The sequence below is a fragment of the Pelodiscus sinensis genome, chromosome 2, assembly GCF_052426305.1.
Source record: "Pelodiscus sinensis isolate ZL-2025 chromosome 2, ASM5242630v1, whole genome shotgun sequence".
In the NCBI taxonomy this organism is placed as follows: Eukaryota; Metazoa; Chordata; order Testudines; family Trionychidae; genus Pelodiscus; species Pelodiscus sinensis.
In genome coordinates, this window is record NC_143053.1 from 62,870,188 (window position 1) to 62,892,145 (window position 21,958).

At 43.1% G+C, this 21,958-nt stretch overlaps 1 protein-coding gene across 12 annotated transcripts in view; it reads left to right on the forward strand.

Moving 5' to 3' along the window:
- Window positions 1-21,958, forward strand: part of ASPH (aspartate beta-hydroxylase) — a 191,779-nt gene that overhangs the window by 16,839 nt on the left and 152,982 nt on the right. For 7 of the 12 annotated variants that reach the window (XM_075920639.2, XM_075920632.2, XM_075920630.2 and 4 more), the window contains exons 2-4: window positions 11,975-12,124; window positions 12,627-12,671; window positions 14,366-14,434. In XM_075920639.2, coding sequence (XP_075776754.1) covers window positions 11,975-12,124; window positions 12,627-12,671; window positions 14,366-14,434 — 264 coding nt within the window. Of the gene's footprint in view, window positions 1-7,520; window positions 8,208-11,974; window positions 12,125-12,626; window positions 12,672-14,365; window positions 14,435-21,958 lie in introns of those variants that run through there. The other 5 variants (XM_075920634.2, XM_075920636.2, XM_014568806.4 and 2 more) reach the window with 4 other exon arrangements.

Genomic DNA, 21,958 nt, shown 5'->3' on the forward strand with positions numbered 1-21,958 from the left:
CAGGGCATACCATCACAAAAAAAGCAGTGGGAAGGGGTGAGAGGTGCAAGCTCCGGGAGCGAATTTGGGTGCAGGAGGAAGTAGAGAAGAGGATGCTTGCTCAGGGAGGGGGCTCTAGGCTGGAGAGTGTTGGGGTCAGGTGGAGGGTTGGAGTGCTGAGCAAGCTGCAGGCTTGTGGCTGTGAGGGTGCAGGAGTTTGGGTTGGGGTACATGAGGGGCTCAGGGCAGGGAGGCTGTGAGTATGATGGGCTCAGGACACAGATCTTCAGTGTGTGGATGGTGCAGAAGTGTTGTGGCAGAAGACTGGGGATGTGGGGGTGCAGGAGTTTGGGGATGAGAGAGGTTCAGGACAGGGGGTTCCAGTGTATGATAGGCTCAGGTTTGGAGTCTGGGGGGGTGCAGGAGTGTTATGGTGCTGAGGGCAGATGAGGGGCATGTTGGCCAGGCTTCTTTTTTAAATAAAATATTATGTCAAACACAAAATGTTTCAGCATTGTCTTTATTTATGAGAGGGGCAGGGAACCTGTTTTGAGTCAGGGGACACTGACCCACAGAAAAGTCAGTCGGGGGCCACACAAGTGAGATGCAAAAAAACCAACCACTCCAACCCCCCCCAAGCCTCACTAATGTGGCCACACTAATGTATGCTGGTGGGGGCAGGGGATGGTGATGGTGGGTGTTGGGGCAGGGTACTCTTGTGGGGGAGGCGGTCTGGGGGAGGCGACAGACAGCTGGGGCCAGTACCTGGCGATCCTGGGTCTCAGGAAGGGTGCTGGCTGCTCTTCTCCCTTCCCCCAGGCACCCCCCCTGCTCTAACCCAATCCCCCTCCCCTTACCCAGAGCCAGGCAGCCCCCCACCCCCCTGGGCTGTAACCTAGTCCTCCCCCCCTTCTCCAGAGTTACTTCCACTCACTCACTCAATCCCCAGAGACAGGCATCGCCTACCCTCTAACCCAATTCTCCCCCCTCCCCCCACCCTATTTCTTGGATCCCGGAAGCGGAGCTGCTGCTGCTACAGCCATGAGTGTCTCCCTCCAGGCACTGGGGCATGTGCGCTGAGCTGCTGGCCTTGAGATGTGCTGGCTGGGATGCTGTGCGCACCCACCCAACCCAATCCTTCTCCCTTCCCCTCCCCTCTCCCAGACTAGAGCCAGGCATCCCTCCCACCCCTGCTCTTACCCAGTCCTCCCCCCCCCCCCCCGCTCTATCTTAATTCTCTGGTCCTGGAGCTGCCGCCACCGCTACAGCCATGCGTCTCCCTCCACAACCCAGTCCCCTTCCCTTCTCCTCCCCGCTCTAACCCAATCTCCCTCTTCCCCCCCAAACATTATGCTTGGGTCCTGGAGTCAGAGCCACTGCTACTGCCACATGCATCCAGTACACCATGCGCATCCCTCGACACCCGATTCCTCTCCCCCAGTTCCCCTCCCCCACTAACCTTATGCCCAGGTGCCAGAGCTGCTGCTGGTGCCGCCTCCACATCCGGAGCCTTCACCCTGAGCTCAGCAGCCGGGTGCTAGTACGTGCAGGCTGGGATGCTATGAGAGACCTGGCCTGCAGGTGCAGAATATGATGTGGTGTGCTAAGGGCTTTGAGCAGAATGGCGCAGGCCGTGAGAATGCATGCCGCTCACAGCTGCCCGGCCGTGAGAGCGGCTGATCTGAGCAGTTCTGGGTTCTGTCCTAGTTCTGTCAGGAGCCACAATTATTTTCTTCGTGAGCCGCAGGTTGGCCACCGCTGCTCTAGCAAAATGTCTAACTTGAATGTCCCAACTCAGAAATTCTGGTGTAAGCTGTCTGAAAATGTTTTGAATGTCTCCATGATGTTTATAATCTTTTATGATTGCAAAATAGTACAGAGATGATTTTTGTTCATGATAAATAACTTTCAAACCATGAAAGAAATTGAATCCAGCAAAAGAACTTCTCAGCTGGCTGTTCTCCCATATTTCTAATATGGAATACATTGGTAAACATGATAATAGGAAGTATACTACAGAATAAGTGCCTATAGAACAAGCAGGAAAAATATTTCTCCTCAAGAAATCATGGCATTGAGAAATTAAAATCCTCTGACTAGAAACTGCTATGTAAGGTGCCTTCTGCACCCTCTATATTCACATGAGAAACATCTCTATCATTACGGTATCTCATTTTCTATCACTTCAGATTGAACTGCTTACATAAGAATGGCCATACTGGGTCAGACCAAAGGTCCATCTAGCCTCGTATCCTGTCACCAGATGCCCCAGAGGGAGGGATCACAACAGGTAATCCTCACGTGATTCCTCCCCTGTCACCCACTTCCAGAGAAACAGAGGTTAGAGATACCATTCCTACCCATCCTGGCTAATAGCCATTGACGGACCTAACCTCCATGAATCTATCTAACTTGGAGGCAGAGTTGGCACTGCCCAAGGCTGGGGTTCTTCCACTAGGAGGCACACTAAACCAGTCACGAACACTTCTATTCACCTCACTGGCTAACAAGTCATGTAAGCAGTTCCCTCAGACACTCCAGTTTCTTTTTATTACCACTGGTATCACTTATTTATATAGATGAGAGGTTATGAAAACCAATCTCATCAAATTTAAAAGGTTCTTCCAATCCCTAAGGACCAGCCATATGCCCAGGACAATTTATAACTTAAAATCTTACCCAAAAATAAAAAATGAGTCCTTTAGTATCTAAAATCTAAGGATTTATTCATGGAAGAAAGGAAGGGAGAGATTTAAAATTGATCCCCAGCCTGTGACAAATAGGACATGTCCCATAGTTCTGAATCCGTATTGCCACATTACATTGAACGATTGATTAGTAAATTGGTAAGCATACAAGTAAGACATTTTTAAAATAAACTGCTCAGTTATAATTAATTGATTTTAGGAGTAATGTATCATTATCAATATTATTACAGCTTTACAATAGTGAGGAAGCATTTTAGCTAAGAGTGGCTAAAGTATGACTGAGACATCACATTCTTGGTATATCCATATACCAATTGCTGTACGATTAATATATTGTTGCAAAACAACAATAATCCAGTAGAGCAGGATGAAATATTCAGACATGGGAGGGGAGGGGGGAAGGGAGAGAAACAGTAGGATGCAGAGACTTTTTAAAAAAAAGCAACAAAATATAGAGTTGACAGATAAGTCATTGATACATCAAAGTATTCAGTTTTGAAGGCTGGGTAGATTAAGTCTGTGTTAAAGTGTCAGTTGCTTTAGTAACTTAGGGTATGTCTACACTACCCCCCTAGTTCGAACTAGGGGGGTAATGTATGCATACCGAACTTGCTAATGAAGCCCGGGATTTGAATTTCCCGGGCTTCATTAGCATAAAGCCGGCTCCGCCATTTTTAAAAGCCGGCTTGTTCGAACCCCGTGCCTCGCGGCTACACGCGGCACTGGCAAGATAGATCGGAATGGCTACATAATTCGAACTATCTGTACGCCTCGTGGAACGAGGTGTACAGATAGATCGGAATGGCTACTTAGTTTGAACTATCTGTACACCTCGTTCCACGAGGCGTACAGATAGTTCGAATTATGTAGCCATTCCAATCTATCTTGCCAGTGCCGCGTGTAGCCGCGCGGCACGGGGTTCGAACAAGCTGGCTTTTAAAAATGGCGGAGCCGGCTTTATGCTAATGAAGCCCGGGAAATTCAAATCCCAGGCTTCATTAGCAAGTTCGGTATGCATACATTACCCCCCTAGTTCGAACTAGGGGGGTAGTGTAGACATACCCTTTCTGAGTATGGCAGACTATAAATCTCTGAAATTGCTCTCACCTCTGTTAACTATGACTTTTTGTAGAAGAGGGTTTTTAATGGAAAACCTACTTTAAAGTCCAGTAAAAAAGGAGTGAGCTTTCTTGCATACTACTGTTATCTAATCTAGGTTCTGTATGTCTGTCTGTCTTCTCTGCCATATTTGAACCCCTGATTAACCTTGTATGATCACAGACCAAATGGTTTGTACAAACTCACATAGTGCAGGGGTTTTCACAACAAAAAATTTGGTGGCTTCAGAGTGCAGCCATCAACTCTTGTCCATATTCTTTACTGGCACTGCAAACAAAACAGAGTGTTTTGCATATACAGTAAAACTCCATTGGTCCGGCATCTGATGGTCCGGCACTCCTGATGGTCCGGCACCATCAGGAACCCGGAAGTGCTCCGGGCAGCTGGACCATTGGAGCTGCTCTGCCCCCAGCTTCCCCAATTCAGCAGCTGCTAAAACTGACCAGCGGCTGAATCGGGGAAGCCGGAGGCAGAGCAGCTGGAGTGCTGCCGGGTAGGTCCCGTACCGCTGCCCCTCGGGGCTGCGGGACCAGGAAGCCCGAGGCAGAGCAGCTCTGCCACGGCTTCCTGAAATCAGCCCCTGATCAGTTTCAGCAGCAGCCGACTTGGATACACCTGGGACAGAGCAGCTGGGGTGCTGCCGGGTTGGTCCCACAGGGCTGAAGAGTGGCGCTGCGGGACCAACCCGGCAGCACCCCAGCTGCTCTGCCCCAGGCGTCCCCAAGAGCAGCTGGGGTGCTGCCGGGTTGGTCTCGTCACGCCAAGGGTCAGCGCTACCAGACCAACCAGGCAGCACTCCAGCTGCTCTGCTGCAGGAGTCCCCGATTCAGCCGCTACTGAAGCTGACCAGCAGCGGCTGAATCAGGGACGCCTGGGGCAGAGCCGGACTATCGGAAGGGGGGCTATGAGGGGTCTGGGGTGGCATCCCCCCACCCCAACCCAGACTGCTCATAGCCCCCCCCCCCCTTCCGATAGTCTGGCATATCTGATAATCTGGCACCCCCTGGGTCCTAAAGGTGCCGAATTATCAGAAGTTTACTGTACTTATTTTTTTGTTTTTTTGCTTGCTTTTTAAAAAATGACTTGCAAGTTAGTCAGTCTGTTTCTATTAAAATAGTGTCCGTGTCTGTGCCTAAAGTGGTATTTGTAACATACTTATTCAACCATGGTAAGCCGTGGATGAGGAGGTGGGTAGGGAGTCAGTAGGGGCTAGGAGAGGCACTGGGGTGATGAGCCTTGGGCTGGTGCCAGAACACAACTCGAGGATGGAACCCTCAACCCAAGAGCTAAAGCCCGAGGCCTGAACCCCACAAACCCTGGGCAGGTGGGGAACTTTCACTAGCTGCAGGCTCCTCTAGTGTTTGTGACTCCACTTCTTGTTCCCCTCTCTCCCTGCCCCAATCTCTGCCCAGGAGGTTGTGGTTACAAGAAAAGCCTTTTGTGGCCATATTTGGGTAACATTAACATACTCAAGTAAAATATTAATGTGTCCAACACACAAGGTATCAATGTTTTCTTTATTTATGACAGGGGTGGGGTACCTTTTTGGGGGTTGGGGGCTACTGATCCATAGAAAAAATCAGTTGGGACCACGCAAGTGAGACGCTAAAAACCTCCAACTCTCACTGACGTGGCCCCAACTGAGACACCTCACTCCTCTTATGCTCCAGCCCCATGGAGTGAGGGGAAGGGACAGGGAGGACTGAGATTCAGGGCTTCCCACAGACCAGATTTAAACTTTCTTGGGGTTCCAGAGTTAGTGGGGACAAAAAATGAGGGGTTCAGTGTGGTGGACAGGGCTGCCAACAAGTGGGATAGGGATGGGGGTACAGAAGGGGGTGGGAGGGTGCACAAGCAGGCTGGGAGTAGGGTATCTGGCTGGAGGGAAGGGAGCAAGAGCGAGGGAGGGTGCAGGAGCAGGGTGGGGGTAGTTGTTTGGTCGGGGGGGGGGGTACAGGAGCAAGGTAGGGTGCAGAGGCAGGCCAGGAAGGAGGTTGCAGGAGCAAGGGATGGTTAAGGAGCAAGCTGTGGGTATGGGGTCTTGGCGGGGGGAGGGGAATGAGTGTGGGGGATTGGAGTGCAGGTGTCTGGGCATGAGAGGGAGATGCTTACCTGGCTTCGTACCCTGGTACAGTGGAGTAAGCTAGACAGTATGTCACTGTGCTGCTGTGCCCCCAGCAGGATGGGGGAGGGGAGGGAGCTTAGCTCCCTCCTGGCCAGCAAAGAGTCCTTAGGCTCCCCAGTCCCATGACTGTCCAGTTTGTTTACCCAGCCAGAGATGTTGGCTCCCAGCATCCCCCCCCACAGCAGGACTCTCAGGAACGCTTCACAGGGTACGAGACAGCTAGGGACTGTGCAGCATTGACACTAGGGATGGTAATACAGTGATCTCTCACCTGGTACGGAGAAGCAGCTGGCCCTGAGGAAGGGTAGGGGAGCTGTTTAGGCAGGGATCCCTTGCTCAGTGCTGAGATGCTGAGTCATTCAGTGGTTTCAGGAGGAACTGTTGGTTGATGCTGACCTCAGTTATCTCACAGGATGTCAAAGAGGTTGATGTTCTGTCCCCATGTGGGAGAGGGGGAGGTGAAGTTGTCTAGCTTGTTACAACAGGGGGTGATTTCAGAGAAATGGACTGACCTGGGCATCCATGTACTCCCTGAGAGCAGGCCAGGCCTCGCTCCACCCCCTGCATTGGTCCAGGGCTTGTGCTCTGACCATCGGTTTGTGCCCTGCTCCTTAGTATGGGTCAAGCTGTGGGCAGTCCCCGGGGTCTGCTCTTTGCACAGCCTTGCTTGTGGAAGGGGTCACATGTTACCATGTGCTCTCAAGTTCTACAATCTCTGAGCCTGACCCCATCACACCATAGTCTCTAATTCCCCCATTGCCTCCTCACCCGGGCCCTCGGTTTCCCTGCCCCGATTCCCACCCCATTGCTCCGCCTACCTCAGGCCCTCCACTACCTCATCACCCTCCCCCAGCTTCACCATTGTCTCCTCCACCTTCTTGTTTCCTTGGACCTGGCACCTTCATATCCCCCAGCATCAGACACCCCAGATCCCATCTGTCAGTCTTGTGCAGTGGCAGCTGCCAAGAGCTGCAGTGGCATGCTGGGAGCCTCAGTGCCACAGGGACATGTGTGTTCCAGCTCTGCGTGGGGTTCCTATGCTGCCCAGCAGTGGTGGGCAGGGAACGGGCAACTCTTGGGGGCACCAGGGGCAGATGTGAGTGGGGAGCTGGGTCTGGCAGGGAAGGTTGGGGCTTTTTTCACCCTATTGGGTACCCTCCCAGTCGGGGTTGGGGGGAGGAGAATGAGCTGAAGCCACTAACCACCTGGAACTCACTATGACAACTAGGCTATGTCTACACTAGTGGCTTTTTGCGAGAGTAATATGCAAATGAGGCTAAGCGTGGAATAACACCAAGCCTTATTGGCATACCTAATGAGACACCATTTTTTTTTTTCAGAAGAGGCTCTTGCGCAAGAAGGAGCGACTACACTGCCGCTTCTTGCGCAAGAAAAACCCTCTTGCGCAGTGCCGTTCTTCCTGAAAAGTAATAGGTGTAACAGCAGGGACTGCTCATGCTGGGCTGGAACACCACCTATCTGGCATGGCCAGGCCAGGCAGGACCAGTCATGGGCATGGGCTGCTCACTGGGTTGGAGCAGCTCTCTGCTCGGGATGAACAGGGAGCTGCTCCAGCCCCACCCATTAACCAGAACTGGTAAGACTCACCTATTAAGGTTAACCATTCACATCCCTAATTTCAAGAGAATTTTCATTTGGAGTTGTTTGTGTTTTATCATGACTGTAGAAAGTAATAGGTATCAAATTGACCCAGGATATTAGGAAAAAGTTTACTGTGTATTTGTCAACACAAAGCAAGTTTCCTGAGTAAAGTCTAGCTTTAAAAATGCTACGTAGACAAACTCTAGGTCCAGACTTTCATTTTAATTTATGCTGCTGGAGTTAATGCCCTTATAACCTAGGCACTGAGGCATGACTTACTACAAAAAATACAGCAGCACAGTTTATTTCATTCCCCTGGCATGTTTGGAGTTCAGGGATTAAAGAGAGGAGACAGGACCAACTATCCAGAATGCCTTGTGAAGGGGAGGGGGTAAATTTGATTGTCGTCAGCAGTGGATTTCCATATGAGTATTTAAAAGCCTGTAGCTTGTCAAGACGGTTGCTCTAAAAATAGCTTGTGAGAAGAGTTTGCAGTCTGGTTTAGTTTCAGATACTAGCTGAGCTAGCTTTATTAAACTTTTTTTTTGCCACCCTCTCAAGACTAGAACGAGGGTAACTTGTTCCTTGTTTCGCCTTGGATGTTGATTTTTGGACTCAAGTATATTTATTTTATCCATGGATAAAGGATACTAATGCAATGGCTGAAGATTCAGGTATAATTCTAACCTTTGGCAGAAACAAACTAACCAAGAAACAATTGGAAATGCATAATTATGTATTTGTTTGGGTCTGTCTTTTGTTCTCAACAGAATAACCAGTTTATTGTGGTGTGTGACTGCTTTTGACTCTGTTCTCTATTTTGCTCTGCATCAAAAATTGCTTTTATTTTTGCTATTTTAAACTAATTCTGAAATAGATATCTTTTTTTTCTAGGTTTTATGGCAAGTGGTCAGTCATATCCAATATCGTTTTATAGCATAGTATTCTTATTAATGGGAAGCATTTTTTACATGGGAAGATTTTACTTGAACATGCTATTTCTGAACATGTTAAATATAAGAAAATTAACAAATTTGTTCCTACATAGTCTCTTTATTCATAGAAACCAGTCATATTTAGTACCTTAACATTTGTTTTTGAGGAGTATTATGTGTTTCAAGACTTTTATAGTGTCTGTTTGAAGGCATATGTCAGGGTAAGCAGAGGCTTACCAGATATGGAAACTGACCTACTTTCTACATAGCTAATGATATATGCAGTGAAGGGCTTCATAGTGGCATTAACTTCCTGGAATGAGTTCAAATCCAGAGTTGTCATTCCTTAATGGTTTGTTAGCTTTAATCTCTGACTCTGTATATGTATGTTTGCCTCTGTAAATGATGACTGAATCTTATGATGAAGAATTTTAACATTTGCTTTTAAAGAAAAATTGTGACAAGTTAGCGCAGATATGTTTTGTTTTGAGTTCTTCGTAACAAAAGTGTTCAAAGCACCCAGAGATTAGGAATCAACGCTTGTAAATGGAAGCTGCACTTGTAACAAATGTTTGTGTTGTAGCAACTGATTGTGGAAGGTGTAGATAAAACTCTTCACTAAATGTGAAAATCTGCAGTAATAATATTTGGTTATGTATTTAATTAAAGACAGTGTTATTTAGATGTTCTGTCTTATTGCACTGTGGTACGCAGTCCTTTTTTCAGAGACAAATAGTGGTTAAGATGTTACGGGAGAAAAGAGTATACAAAAGAAATGAAAGTATAAAATGGAATCATAACTCTATTTACTTATGCCAGTATAGTTTCAATATATAATATAGTAGTGGGGATAGATTACCAACCACCTGATCAGGATAATGACTGTGACTGAAATGCTGAGGGAAATTAGAGAGGCTATCAAGATATAAAACTCAATAATAATAATGAGGGATTTCAACTATCCCCATGTTGATTGGGTTCGTGTCACTTTAAATGGGATGCAGAGAGAAAGTTTCTTGACCCCTTAAATGACTGCTTCTTGGAGCAGCTGGTTCTGGAACTGTCAAGAGGAGAGGCAGTTCTTGATTTGGTCTGAAGTGGAGCACAGGATCTGGTCCAAGAATATAGCTAGACTGTGGAAATAGTGACCATAATATAATAAAATGTAACAGCCCTGTGGTGTGAAAAACACCATAGCAGCTCAGCACTGAGGCATTTAATTTCAGAAAGAGGAACTACACAAAAATGAGGAGGTTAGTTAAATAGAAATTAAAAGGTACAGTGCAAAAAGTAAAATCCCTGCAAGCTGCCTGGAAACTTTTCAAAGACACCATAATAGAGGCCCAACTTAAATATATACCCCAAGTTAAAAAACACAGTAAGATAATAAATAAGTGCTACTATGGCTTAGGGAGGTGAGCAACTAGTCAACTACCCGATAACCATTGGCTTATCGGGCAGTTGAGTTACTATTCGCCCCTTCCCCCCTGCCCCCCGCTGCCTCTGTATCAGAGGCAGAAGGGGGGCGGGAGCAGGAGCTGATGCTGGGGGGAGCCAGCTTAAAAGCTGGTTCTTCCCCATCACCATCTCTGTGGGGAGAGGTGTGGGGGAGGAGGAGAGGCGGAATGGGAAAACTGCGTGAATGGGCACTGAAGCCCCATGGGGCTTGTGGTACACTTCACAGGCAGAGGCACAGCAGTCAGGGCCCTGCGTGAGCAAGGACTTTTTCAGGCCCATTCGCTCTGGGTTCCCTGCTGCACCTCTGCTTTCCCTCTCACCTCTCTGTGGAGATGCAGTTGGGACCCGGCAGGAGGCCCTGGGTTCCCTGCTATGCCTCTGCCTTTTAAATGTAGCAAGAGCACCACGGGGCTTTTACTACATTTAAAAGGCAAAGGTGCAGCCAGGATAGTGAGCGTGCTACCCTACCCCTTGATTAATTGAATAGTCGATGGAATTTCCATCAGCTACTCGATTAGCTGATTAATTGGAATTTAACATCCCTGCTGTGGCTTGGCTTAACTAAGTAAAAGAAGCAGTGAGAGATGAAAAAGGCATTGTTTTAAAAATGGAAGTTACATCCTAGTGAGGAGACTGGAAAGGAGCATAAACTCTGACATGAAGTGTAAGAATATAATTAAGAAGGCCAAAAAAGTATTTGAAAAACAGCTAGCCAAAAATTCAAAAAGCAATAGCAAAATGTTTTTAAGAACATCAGAAGCAGGAAGCCTGCTAATTAAACTTTGGGGCCACTGGACAATTGAGATGCTAAAGGAGCACTCAAGGATGATAGGTCATTGTAGAGGAACTAAATGAATTCTTTGCATTGGTTTTCATGACTAAGGATGTTAGGGAGATTCCCAAATCTGAGCCATTCTTTTTAGGTAATAAATCTGAGCAATTGTCCCAAATTGAAGTGTTGTTAATGGAGGTTTTGGAACAAATTGAAGAACTAAACATTAACAAGTCACAGATAGCTAGTGCGGCACCAATCTTTAAAAAAGGCTCTTGAGGTGATCCTGGCAATTACAGACTGGCAAGTCTAACTTCAGTACTGGGAAAATTGGTTGAAACTATAGTAAAGAACAGAAGTGGTCAAACACATAGGTGAATATAACATAATTTGTTGGGGAAAAATAAATATGATTGCTCTAAAGGGAAATCATGCCTCACTAATTTACTAGAATTTTCTGAAGGTATGAAAAAAGCATGTGGACAAGCAGGATCTAGTGGATATAATGTACTGAGATTTCCAGAAAGCCTTTGATAAGGTCCCTTACCATATAAAGAGAGATTAAAAAGCCTGGGATATGCCATATGAAGAGAGATTAAAAAGACTGGGACTTTTCACTTTAGAAAAGAGGAGACTAAGGGTGATATGATAGAGGTCCAAAAATCATGACTAGTGTGGAGATAGTGAATTAGGAAAAATTATTTATTTGTTCCTATAACATAATTTCATTTGGTGACCCCCAGTTCTTAATAGGTAATAGGTTTAAAACAAACAAGAGAAAGTGCTTCTTCACACAATGCACAGTTAACTTGTGGAACTCCTTGCCATGAGACATGTGAAAACCAGGACTTTTTAACAGGGTTCAAAAACAATCTAAATAAATACATGGAGACCAGGTCCATCAATGTCTATTATTCACGATGGATAGGAATTAGGGATATGGACTGGTGACCGATCAACCAGATACCCAGTAAGCATCACCCTTAACTGGTCATGGTCTCTGAGTAATGGTTAACTGTTACCTAGGAGCAGGTCTGTGCCTATGGGAGCCAGTGTGCAACCATTAATTTTTTTTAGCGGCTACCCAGTTACGATAATAACCGTTTAACATTCCTAGTAGACAGCTTTACAAAGGTTTATTGAGCACTTGATAGTATTGAAGTACTCATGATACTATACTTCACTTGCACAGTTTGTAAAACCATGTATACTTGTATAATAAAATACTGTATCATATTATAGTAATCCAGTTTTCATGTTGACACATTTTTAACAGAGACAAAACATGGAGGAAACAAGAATGGGAAGAAAGAAGGCCTCTCTGGAAGCTCATTTTTCACCTGGTTTATGGTAATAGCATTGCTTGGAGTTTGGACATCAGTAGCAGTTGTTTGGTTTGAACTTGTAGATTATGAAGAAGTTTTAGGTAAGAATTTCATGTATCAATATGTGTAATGTAGTAAATCAGAAAATGTGTTACCTGTATCTTCGTTTAATTAAATAGAAGCATTTTCTGATTTCAGGAGGAAAGACTGAAGACTTAATCTTGCCTTTAGATAGGTGGGAGCACATAATCAATTTGCAAATTAACGACTATACATATATTTGCAAGTGTGTTATATTTACAAGACAAATACATCAAAGGACCCTTGATATCATAGGATGCATACTGTGCTTTGTGTATTGTTTAAAATTTACAGTTCTAATTGATCTAAAAAAAATTCTTATTTGTTAGGAGCGAAGAAATGTGTCCAGTTTTCACCTCATATTATAAATGCAGGTGCTTTGTTAGTTTATCTCTATCTTTGATGTGGGTGAATCTAGGAGAATTAGACTTGAACTTTAAGGTACAGAAAGCATCTGATTTAAAATCTGATCAGGGTCTGATGATACAAATAATGGTTTTTGTATTTTTACCATGCATGCAGCCAAAGCAAAGGACTTCCGTTATAACTTGTCAGAGGTACTTCAAGGTAGGCTATTGGGAAACAAACTTCTTTCACTCTCCCTGGGATTAAAATTTATGCTCATCATATTCTGCTTTACTTTTTACTTTAACTTTTAATTTTTTTTCTGTTCCTTCAGTCGTCATTCAAATAAGACTCCAGCACACTATTATTCTAATTTTTCTTTCTATTCTAGAAAAAAAATATATTCTTGTTCATTAGGTGAATGTTACTTAGAAATTTTGTATGTGCTTTAACTTGAAAATCAACAGCAATAATTTAGTTTTTTATTGTTGCGACAGAGTGGTGATGGCTTATTTATTGTCTGTTCTCCACCTGTTCCTATCTTATTTTCAATACTGTGCTTTAGTTTGTTAAAATATTTTCTGTAAGATTTATTGAGAACAGGAAAGTAGCAGTTAACGCTTTGTTTTGTAGATATTTTACTGCTGTTGTAGTGATTGGTGACAGTTCTTTCATCCACGAAAAAGCAATGGCATGCTCACAGGCAGTAAGAACCTCTTAACTTTACAGCTGCTGCCCGTGACCTTATAGCATTGTAATTTACACTTGAATTTTGCCATGGTATTAAGGCTTTATCAAAAACTAATTAAAACATTAAATGACCTACTAATTCAAGTGTTGATCCCATTAAACATCTACTTTTAGATGGCACAGTTTTAGGTTTCTTTTTCATTTTCTAAGAGCAACTACGTTCCCTTGAGTGTTAACTCTATGAAAGTGGTAGGGAACCGTTTTTGGGTCGGGGGCCACTAACCCACAGAAAAATCAGTTGGGGGCCACACACAAGTGAGAGGCAAAAAGCCCCAACCCTCCCAAAACAAAATGCAAAACTTTTACTGACATGGTCCCTGACGGAAAAGGAAAAAGATGTCCCCCAGATTCCCGTTGCACACCAGAGCATGGGGAGACTCAGCCTAGTAGATTTTGTGTGCTCCATCCCCATGCTGAGGCAGTGCTGGGGGATCCTGAGCCTTAGGGGCTGGACCCAGGCAAGTTGGAGGCTGCATCCGGGCCTGAGGTTCCCCACCCCTTTATAGCTTCTAAAGGTGCTGTGCCTGAAATAAAAAATTGTATATTAAAAAAAACTTTACTCATTATTACTGAATAAGACAGCTACCATTTATGATGTGTTGCTTTTGCTTATCCATGTATACCAGGGCTCATGGCTAGTAATGATGGTATACCCTGGATAGTAAGTTTACTGTAGCTAAGAAACTAATAGCTATTGGTGACATGTCTGTGAATTCTTGTACATTTTCAGTGGGATATGGGCTACTTATGCTCCACTAAACTGGTACTGAAACCAGCCTATTATAATTTTAACATTTGTATATGGGAAATGTCTAGAATAGCAGTCAATATGAAGAAAGAAAAATGGTAATTATCTGAATGTTCTGAATTCAAAGTTAGCTACACAAAAGGCAATCTGAAAGGATGCAATGAAACACGTTTATGCAATCATATAAAGTGCACAATTTCAAATTGAAATGTATATCTACTGTTTTGTGTAACATAATAAAGAAATTGGACATTGAAATAGATATCGACTTATGCTTCAGTAAGAATCATGTGTAGACAACCGTGTTTGTGTGTATGGAATGTTTACAAACAGCTGTATAATGAACACATGTTAAATGTGTTTATTTGGTAGCATGTTACTGAATTCCTTCATTCTTACCCCTTTTTTTATATTTTAGGCAAGCTTGGGATATATGATGCTGATGGAGATGGAGATTTTGATGTGGAAGATGCCAAAGTTTTGTTAGGCAAGTACACAAACAACTTTTTGGATTACAATCTGAAGTCTATGTAATATAGCTTTCATATTTCGGATTGCTTGATTTGTCTTAGTTTATGATACGAAGTGATAAAATTGGGAATTAGGGCAATACCTTAAGACTGTAATTCATTTCATGAAAATAATATGAACTCTTTTTTTTGACCTAGTATTTTTAAAATATAGATAGAATTATGTAGTACCTTGTATTGTTTGACTTTAACATCTTCAAGTCTTAAAGTATTGATTTATCAAGAAATTTTACCAAGAAATGTTTTGAAGTGTTTTGCTTTATGTAAGATGGACACTAGTACTTAAAATCCTCACAGTATTACAGCATAGTGCAAAAATCCTCACAGTATTACAGCATAGTTCAAACACACAAACACAAACCTCAGATACATTGTAAATCAGGTTGTTCCAGAAGTATATAAATACATTCTCTACGGTTAAAGTAGGAGCGTTTTGCATTTATTTTCTGATTTTTCTCTGAGAGGGGTCTCAGAAAGTTCCAGAGACCACTGTTTACTTTTTGGCCTTCACAGGTCTTGCATAACATTTACTATCTCTTTGACATAAAGAAAAAAACTAGTCTAGGCTTCCTCTGCAGCACACCAGCATTGTTCCGTATGTGACTAGAGAATACCTTTTCTTGTACTCATCTGAAATCTATTTCTAGAACATAAACTTCAGGTAATATTCATGGGAATGCATTACACCAGATTCACAAAGGCCATTGAACCACCATGCTTCAAACTTGGATCAAGATGCAAGAATATTTTATATGCATCTGAAATTAAATTCCCTGGTGGGTTTTGACTAGCTTTTTCTTTTTTCTTGTTTGTTCAAATTAATCCATTTAGAATTTTGTGCACATACAGAAATATTTTGAGTAACAATAGTAACATACTAGTTTGACTGTGTCCAAAAAAAATCTTTCGGAATTTCTCCCACAAGACCCTTCTCCACTATTAACTATTTTATAACATTGATTGTTACAGTCTTCTTTAAAAAGTAAATAGAGTAGATCAGAGGGCAATAAGAAGTAGGAATGTTGATATCAAGTAATTTAGTAGTCAAATAGCCGAATGAATTCTTAACAGTTACTTGACTATTTGACAGTCCTTGATAGCGGGACTGGCAGCCAGTGCTCTCGGTATCAGTGGCAGGTAGGAACCAGGGGAACCAATTAAAAAACCATTTCCCTACGCAAACTGTCTGCCGTCTGATACAGAGGTAGCAGAATGGGTGGCAGCAGCCCCTGTCCATGGGGGAGGGGGGTTTCGAGCTTTTAAGGTGGCTCCCCCCAGCACCGGCTCCTGCCCCCCCGCTTCTGTAGAAGGCAGTAAGGGAGAGGGCAGGCGAGTCCACGGAGCTGGCAAGTGTGGGGAGCCTGCTTGAAAGATGGCTTCCTGCACGTATCTGCTCCATCCTGCCCCATCTCACCTTTCACGCTGTAAGAGGCAGCAGCGTGGGTGTGCGAGGGGGCAGGTGGATCCAGTGCTCATGCGGGAGCCTGCTTAAAGCCAGCTCCTCACAGGCACTGCCCCCTGTTCGCTCCTTCCAACCCTCTTTGTTGCCTCTGGCTTACCAGTTGATTGGGGAGTCATGTTAACATCCCTAATAAGGAGCAAAATATTTATAGAAAAACTCACCTCACTTTTGAAAATTTGTGGTGGTGGTGATTATAAAACTTTGAAAATTGATATTCATTGTACGAAGCTGAAGAAATTACTTGAAATTTTTCACTATCTCCAATTCCATTTGAGAAGGTGTAATATCCTGAAATTACCTTCAGTCTTTGCATCTTGATGTTGGATCATAGCAAAATATTACATAAGACCGTTAAGACTGGCCATACTGAGTCAGACCAAAAATCCATCTGGGTCTGTATCTTGTCTTCTGAGAGTGGCAAATGCCAGGTGAGTTAGAGAGAATGAACAGTACAGATAATCAAGTGAGCTATCCCCTGTTGCCCATTCCTAGCCTCTGGCAAAGAGAGACTATTGACATCACCTGGCCTGGTTAATAGCCATTGATGGACCTATTCTCCATGAATGTATCTACTTCTTTCTTCAACCCAGTTATAGTTTTAGCCTTCACAATATCCTCTGCCAAAGAGTTGACGATGTGTTGTGTGAGGAAATACTTTATTTTGTTTTGTTTTAAACCTGTTGCCTATTTCTTTTAGTGACCCCTAGTTTTTGGATTGTGTTATATGTTGATGCCACACTTTAGTGCAAACTTCCAGTATAGTGTCAGGATGTTGTATATGCTCTCTGACCAGCCATTTATTGCTATTCTTCCCTGTTTCTGTCTGAAGAGATAGGCAGGAATCTTTGTTCATCGTCCATTTGTTTAGTTCTTTTGTGTAAGGAGAGAACTGCTGAGATCAGAGCTGCGTTCAGTTGGCTGAAGATCAGATAGCGCAAGGAGAATTCTAATCAAACCTATGGCTCTGGGAGAGCTACAGATTGGGAGCTATCATTGATCATTACATATGCTTGTATTTTACCTTGTTTTCTGTCAGTTTATGATAAAAGCGTTAACAGATTTTTCTTAGTCTTTCTTCAAATCTGAATTTTCTCATGGTGTATTCAGATAGAGTATTCTAATTATTGCATTTCATGACAGTCTCATTCTGACTGCACAGCTGGTAGCAAGATACTTGTGATGCTCTTAGATACATCTAACTTGATATGATTGGGGATTCTGCCAGTTCTGTGACACTGTTTCTATAATAATCTCACCTTCCCATGTGCATAAAACATAAATACATTCTCCTTTTAAATATACTATAAAAGGTCACAGATCAGTTACTTCCCCCCAAATACCAATTTTTAAATATAATTTTACTATTAAATTACAATAATGTGTGTTGGAGGATGGGAAAAAATAATTGGTGGTTTTAAGAAGTTCTGTTGCTGATTCATATGCAAACTTTAGGAATTAAAAAGTAAAACTGATTAAATGGTCATAGCATGATTTAATTGCAGTTCACCTTTTTTGAAAGAAACAGTAAACAAAGTGCTTGGTTCTGTATATTATCTATTTATACAAGATTATTATCCTATGTATTCATAGTGCTCTAAAGTTATGACCCTGCCCTGAGAAACTTGTAGTAAACAGTTAAGTCTGTTAAGCTAATGAAGACATGTATATTAATAAGAGTAGTCCACCTGCTTGTGTATGACTATCCAAAAACTTTCATGATGTGACTATTTTACTATGTACCTTATGTTATTTTTTATTAGAATATTTTTGTCAAAGAATATATTTTGTGATGTATAGGGAGATACAAAGAGATTGTTTCCATACTGATTTAATACTGTCTCAATAACAAGATGTTTACTGTATGATATTTAATGCTATTAAATTGTCATTTTCTAATTTTTAATTAGTCTTCAAAGCAGGAGAGAAACCATGGTGCTTTAAAATCGCCGATATTGATACCTCCTACTTGCAGCACCATAGGTGGTGTGCACTTACAATATTATTGTGGTGGTCAGTAGGAGGTTTCAAATGTGTTTAAATTAAGAACTTAATTATAAATACAATTTTATATTTTCTAAATAGTGAAAAGTCCTTCTTACCAATGTGCTTTCAAGAGGAGCAAAAGAAGTATAAGTTTTTATTGCTGAGGTTTGATCAGTAGTTGATTTAATATACTATGTGCTACAATAATTATGTACATTGGAACATTAGGAGAAGGCAATATCAATCTTAAATTTCTCTTTTACTGATTTTTGGACCCTATTCCTGTTGGAGTTATTGACTTCATTGGGAACAAGGTTGGGTATTTGTGTACTACCCTTTATACTTCTGAAACAGTAGCATACACATGGGCAGAGAACTTGTATCCTTCTGCCTAAACAAAACACTTTTTCAGTCCTTGAACTGTATGTACAGGCAGTCCCCAGGTTACATGGATCTGACTTACATCGGACCCCTACTTACAAACGGGGTGAGGCAACCCCGCACTAGCTGCTTCCCCCCCACCAGACCAGGGAGATGCGAAGCTAGCGCCCCTCCCCCCCCGCGGACCAAGGAGACGCGGAGCGGCTTTTCTCAGCAGACACCTCAGCTTGAGAATAAAGGACTGAGGGAAGTGAGGTGTGGGAGAATAAAACTGAGCTCTGGAGAAATGTTTGGCTAGAGTTTCCCCTACAATATGTACCAGTTCGGACTTACATACAAATTCAACTTAAGAACAAACCTACAGTCCCTATCTTGTACGTAACCCGGGGACTGCCTGTACATATCTGATGCCATCATTTGCAGGCCCTTATTTTCAGGTCTGAATTGATTTTTTTTTTTTTTTTTTTTTAAATCTTTGGAAGTTGAATGATATATTTTATAGAAAAAACATATTGGAAATGGTGACATAGAACTACTATATGAATCATTGGGCTTGCACTGGTGTAATGGAGGGCAGAATTATGGTACTCCGAACCTATTTCTTAAACTTTAAGTAAATGTAAGGTTTTTGTATTATTTTTGACTGAAGTAAATAAATGTGTGGCTAATTAAAATCTATATGGGATTTTTCCATATTTGTTATTTTTTTTGTTTCTTTTAAAAATGAGTGCAGAGCATCATGTTCTAAATTGCCCAACCATGCAGTGAATGAGGTAATCAAGAACAGAGAAAGGTTTCTTAATTGTGCTATTCTTTCTATGGTATTTTACATGCCCTCCTAAAATGAAGCTTAATTAGTCCATTTCCTAAATTAGTTTCTTGTGTGTCCACTGGTCTAGCTATTGTATTAATCTTCTCATTCCGAATGATAGAGACTCCTTCCAAGACTTCTTGTTCCATTTTTCCTTACTTGCTAGTTCCTCCTGTTGACAGAATTGCCATCTCAGTCTTGTGCACTGACCCTGCTTAGCAAAAAGGACTATCCTCGTCTGCTGTTCTTAGAGCATGAGTTATTGGTCCTTTTTTAAACTCTTCCCTTGCTTTCATCCTAATTGACCTGATTAGTAGTGAAGGAGAATTTGCTTAGCAGTAGATTTCTCCTCTAGTGCTCCCTCCTGCTACAGATAGAAGTGGCTTCAGTGAGACTTGAAAGAGACATGTGCTTAGCAATGCTTAGTGCAGAAGTTGCCTTCAGGTCATGTTTTCCAGGCTTATTGGGAACTATTTAGGAAAAATTGTACAAGACTGAGTTTTTAAAAAAGCTGCTCCTTAACCACACAACTAAAACCTGTAACTAGTTGATAAAATGGCCTTGCCATGTGAACAGGACTCCTTGGAAAATGTTACATATCCTAGAGACTGAAATTTACAGGCACTGCAAGTTTCTTATGCACTTCTTCACTAGCACATTCCCTTTACTTATAGAAATCTAAATTCAGCATTCTCCCCATCTGTCTGAATCATGGACACCATTTGGAATATAGAATAAGATATACTCTTTTCTAGGTTATTCCAGGCAGACCTTCCTGCAATGTTGCAGCATGATCAGTATTCTAGAAACTCCATCAATATACAGTAAAACTCCGATGGTCCGGCATCTGATGGTCCGGCACCATCTGGAACCCAGAAGTGCTCTGGGCAGCCAGACCATTGGAGCTGCTCTGCCCCCAGCTTCCCCGATTCAGCCGCTGCTAAAACTGACCAGCGGCTGAATCGGGGAAGCTTGGGGCAGAGCAGCTGGAGTGCTGCTGGGTAGGTCCTGTAGCACTGCCCCTTGGGGCTGAGGGACCAACCCGGCAGCACCCCAGCTGTCCCCGATTCAGCTGCTGCCCCAGGCTTCCTGGAGTCAGCTGCTGATCAGTATCAGCAGCAGCTGACTTGGGGACGCTTGGGACAGAGCAGCTGGGGTGCTGCCGGGTTGGTCCAGTAACGCCGAGGAGCAGCGCTGCGGGACCAACCCGGCAGCACCCCAGCTGCTCTGCCCCAGGCGTCCCCAAGAACAGCTGGGATGCTGCCGGGTTGGTCTCGCCGCGCCAAGGGTCGGCGCTATCGGACCAACCAGGCAGCACTCCAGCTGCTCTTGTGCAGGCGTCCCTGATTTAGCCACTGCTGAAGCTGACGAGCAGTGGCTGAATCAGGGATGCCTGGGGCAGAGCTGGACTATCGGAAGGGGGAGCTATGAGGGGTCTGGATTGGCATCCCCCCACCACACCCCAGATTCCTCATAGCCCCCCCTTCTGATAGTCCGGCATATCTAATAATCCGGCACCCCCTGGGTCCTAAAGGTGCCAGATTATCGGAAGTTTATTGTATTGCTTTTCTGGATTCCTGAATATTTATCTTTCCATATAGAAAGTGGATACATCTTATAGTCCTTTCAGAAGCATACTCCCAGTCTGTGAGGCAGCAAACTCCTTCTGAGTCACAGACTTTTATGTTCAGTGCAAAGTCCTTGTAAGCAGAAGGAAGAAGAGAACAATCAGAAAAGTCTCTGGTCATGTAACATCCAGGTAGTACCATGCAGAAGCAGAGCTTTTTGTAGCTCTCAGTCTAATTGTAAGATTCTGTTTTCAATATTGCATCTTCATATATGGAAGATTGGCACGCTCATATTCTGTTGAAGAATCTGTGGGAAGAAAATGCATTTCTTTATTTCTCTTGATAACAAATATGTATCCCAGCCCCTTCTTCCCTCCAGGGGGAAAAAAAATCAGTCTTGACACTAAAGCAATTGTACATAGCACACTTTACAGTCTGTGAAAACTCTGATTGCCTATGTTGATAGTGCTATTTGAAAGCAACATCTGGCTTCTTCTGAGATTGAGGATCTATTTAATCAAGGACAATTGACTGAGCCTGATCTACCTAGCAGAAATTTACCACTTGGGACTTAAGAACAAGTTCTTAATACTAAGTTTACTTCTAGATAAAATAGAAGAACTTCTAGCACTTGGGCTTATGTAAGAATCTGGACTTCTTATCTTCTTTTACTCCAGCAAAGGCATATGTTTCTTGTTTTGGTCTAAAACACATTATGAAAACCATCCAAGAGAAATCCTATATGCAATGTATACTCGCTTTTGGTTTTGTATTTGTTGTAAAGACTAAGGCCTATCTTTCTGAAGTTATTTTTGGCAGTTTTTCAAGTTCACTTTTAATTACCTGTTAATTGGCTGATTGTTGCCTTTTCCTATATTGTTGAAACACAATTAATTTCTGGCTTCTTTCTAATGGTACATAACCAGCGCTGTGGCTTCTTTGTGCAAAAACTGTACAATCATTGTTTGTATTATTTCTTCCGGAGACCCCACTTAGTTCAAGTTCCAGTGGTGTATGGTACCACGCAAACATTTAAGTCTCTCCCTCAAAGAGTTTACAATCTGTGCACTTATAATTTTGATTTCTTTTAGTAGCTTTTCACTGCTCTGGAGAGTCCCCGCTCAGAATACTTTTGTTTTAAAATGAATGAAGATGCTTTTGTAACATAAGAAAGCTAAAGTATAAAAAAGCATCTGTGTTTATCTCTGGTTCCTGCAGATCAGGTATTTTCTTGTGTGCGTCTATCCTCAGCTTTGGTAACTCGCTGTGAGTAGGT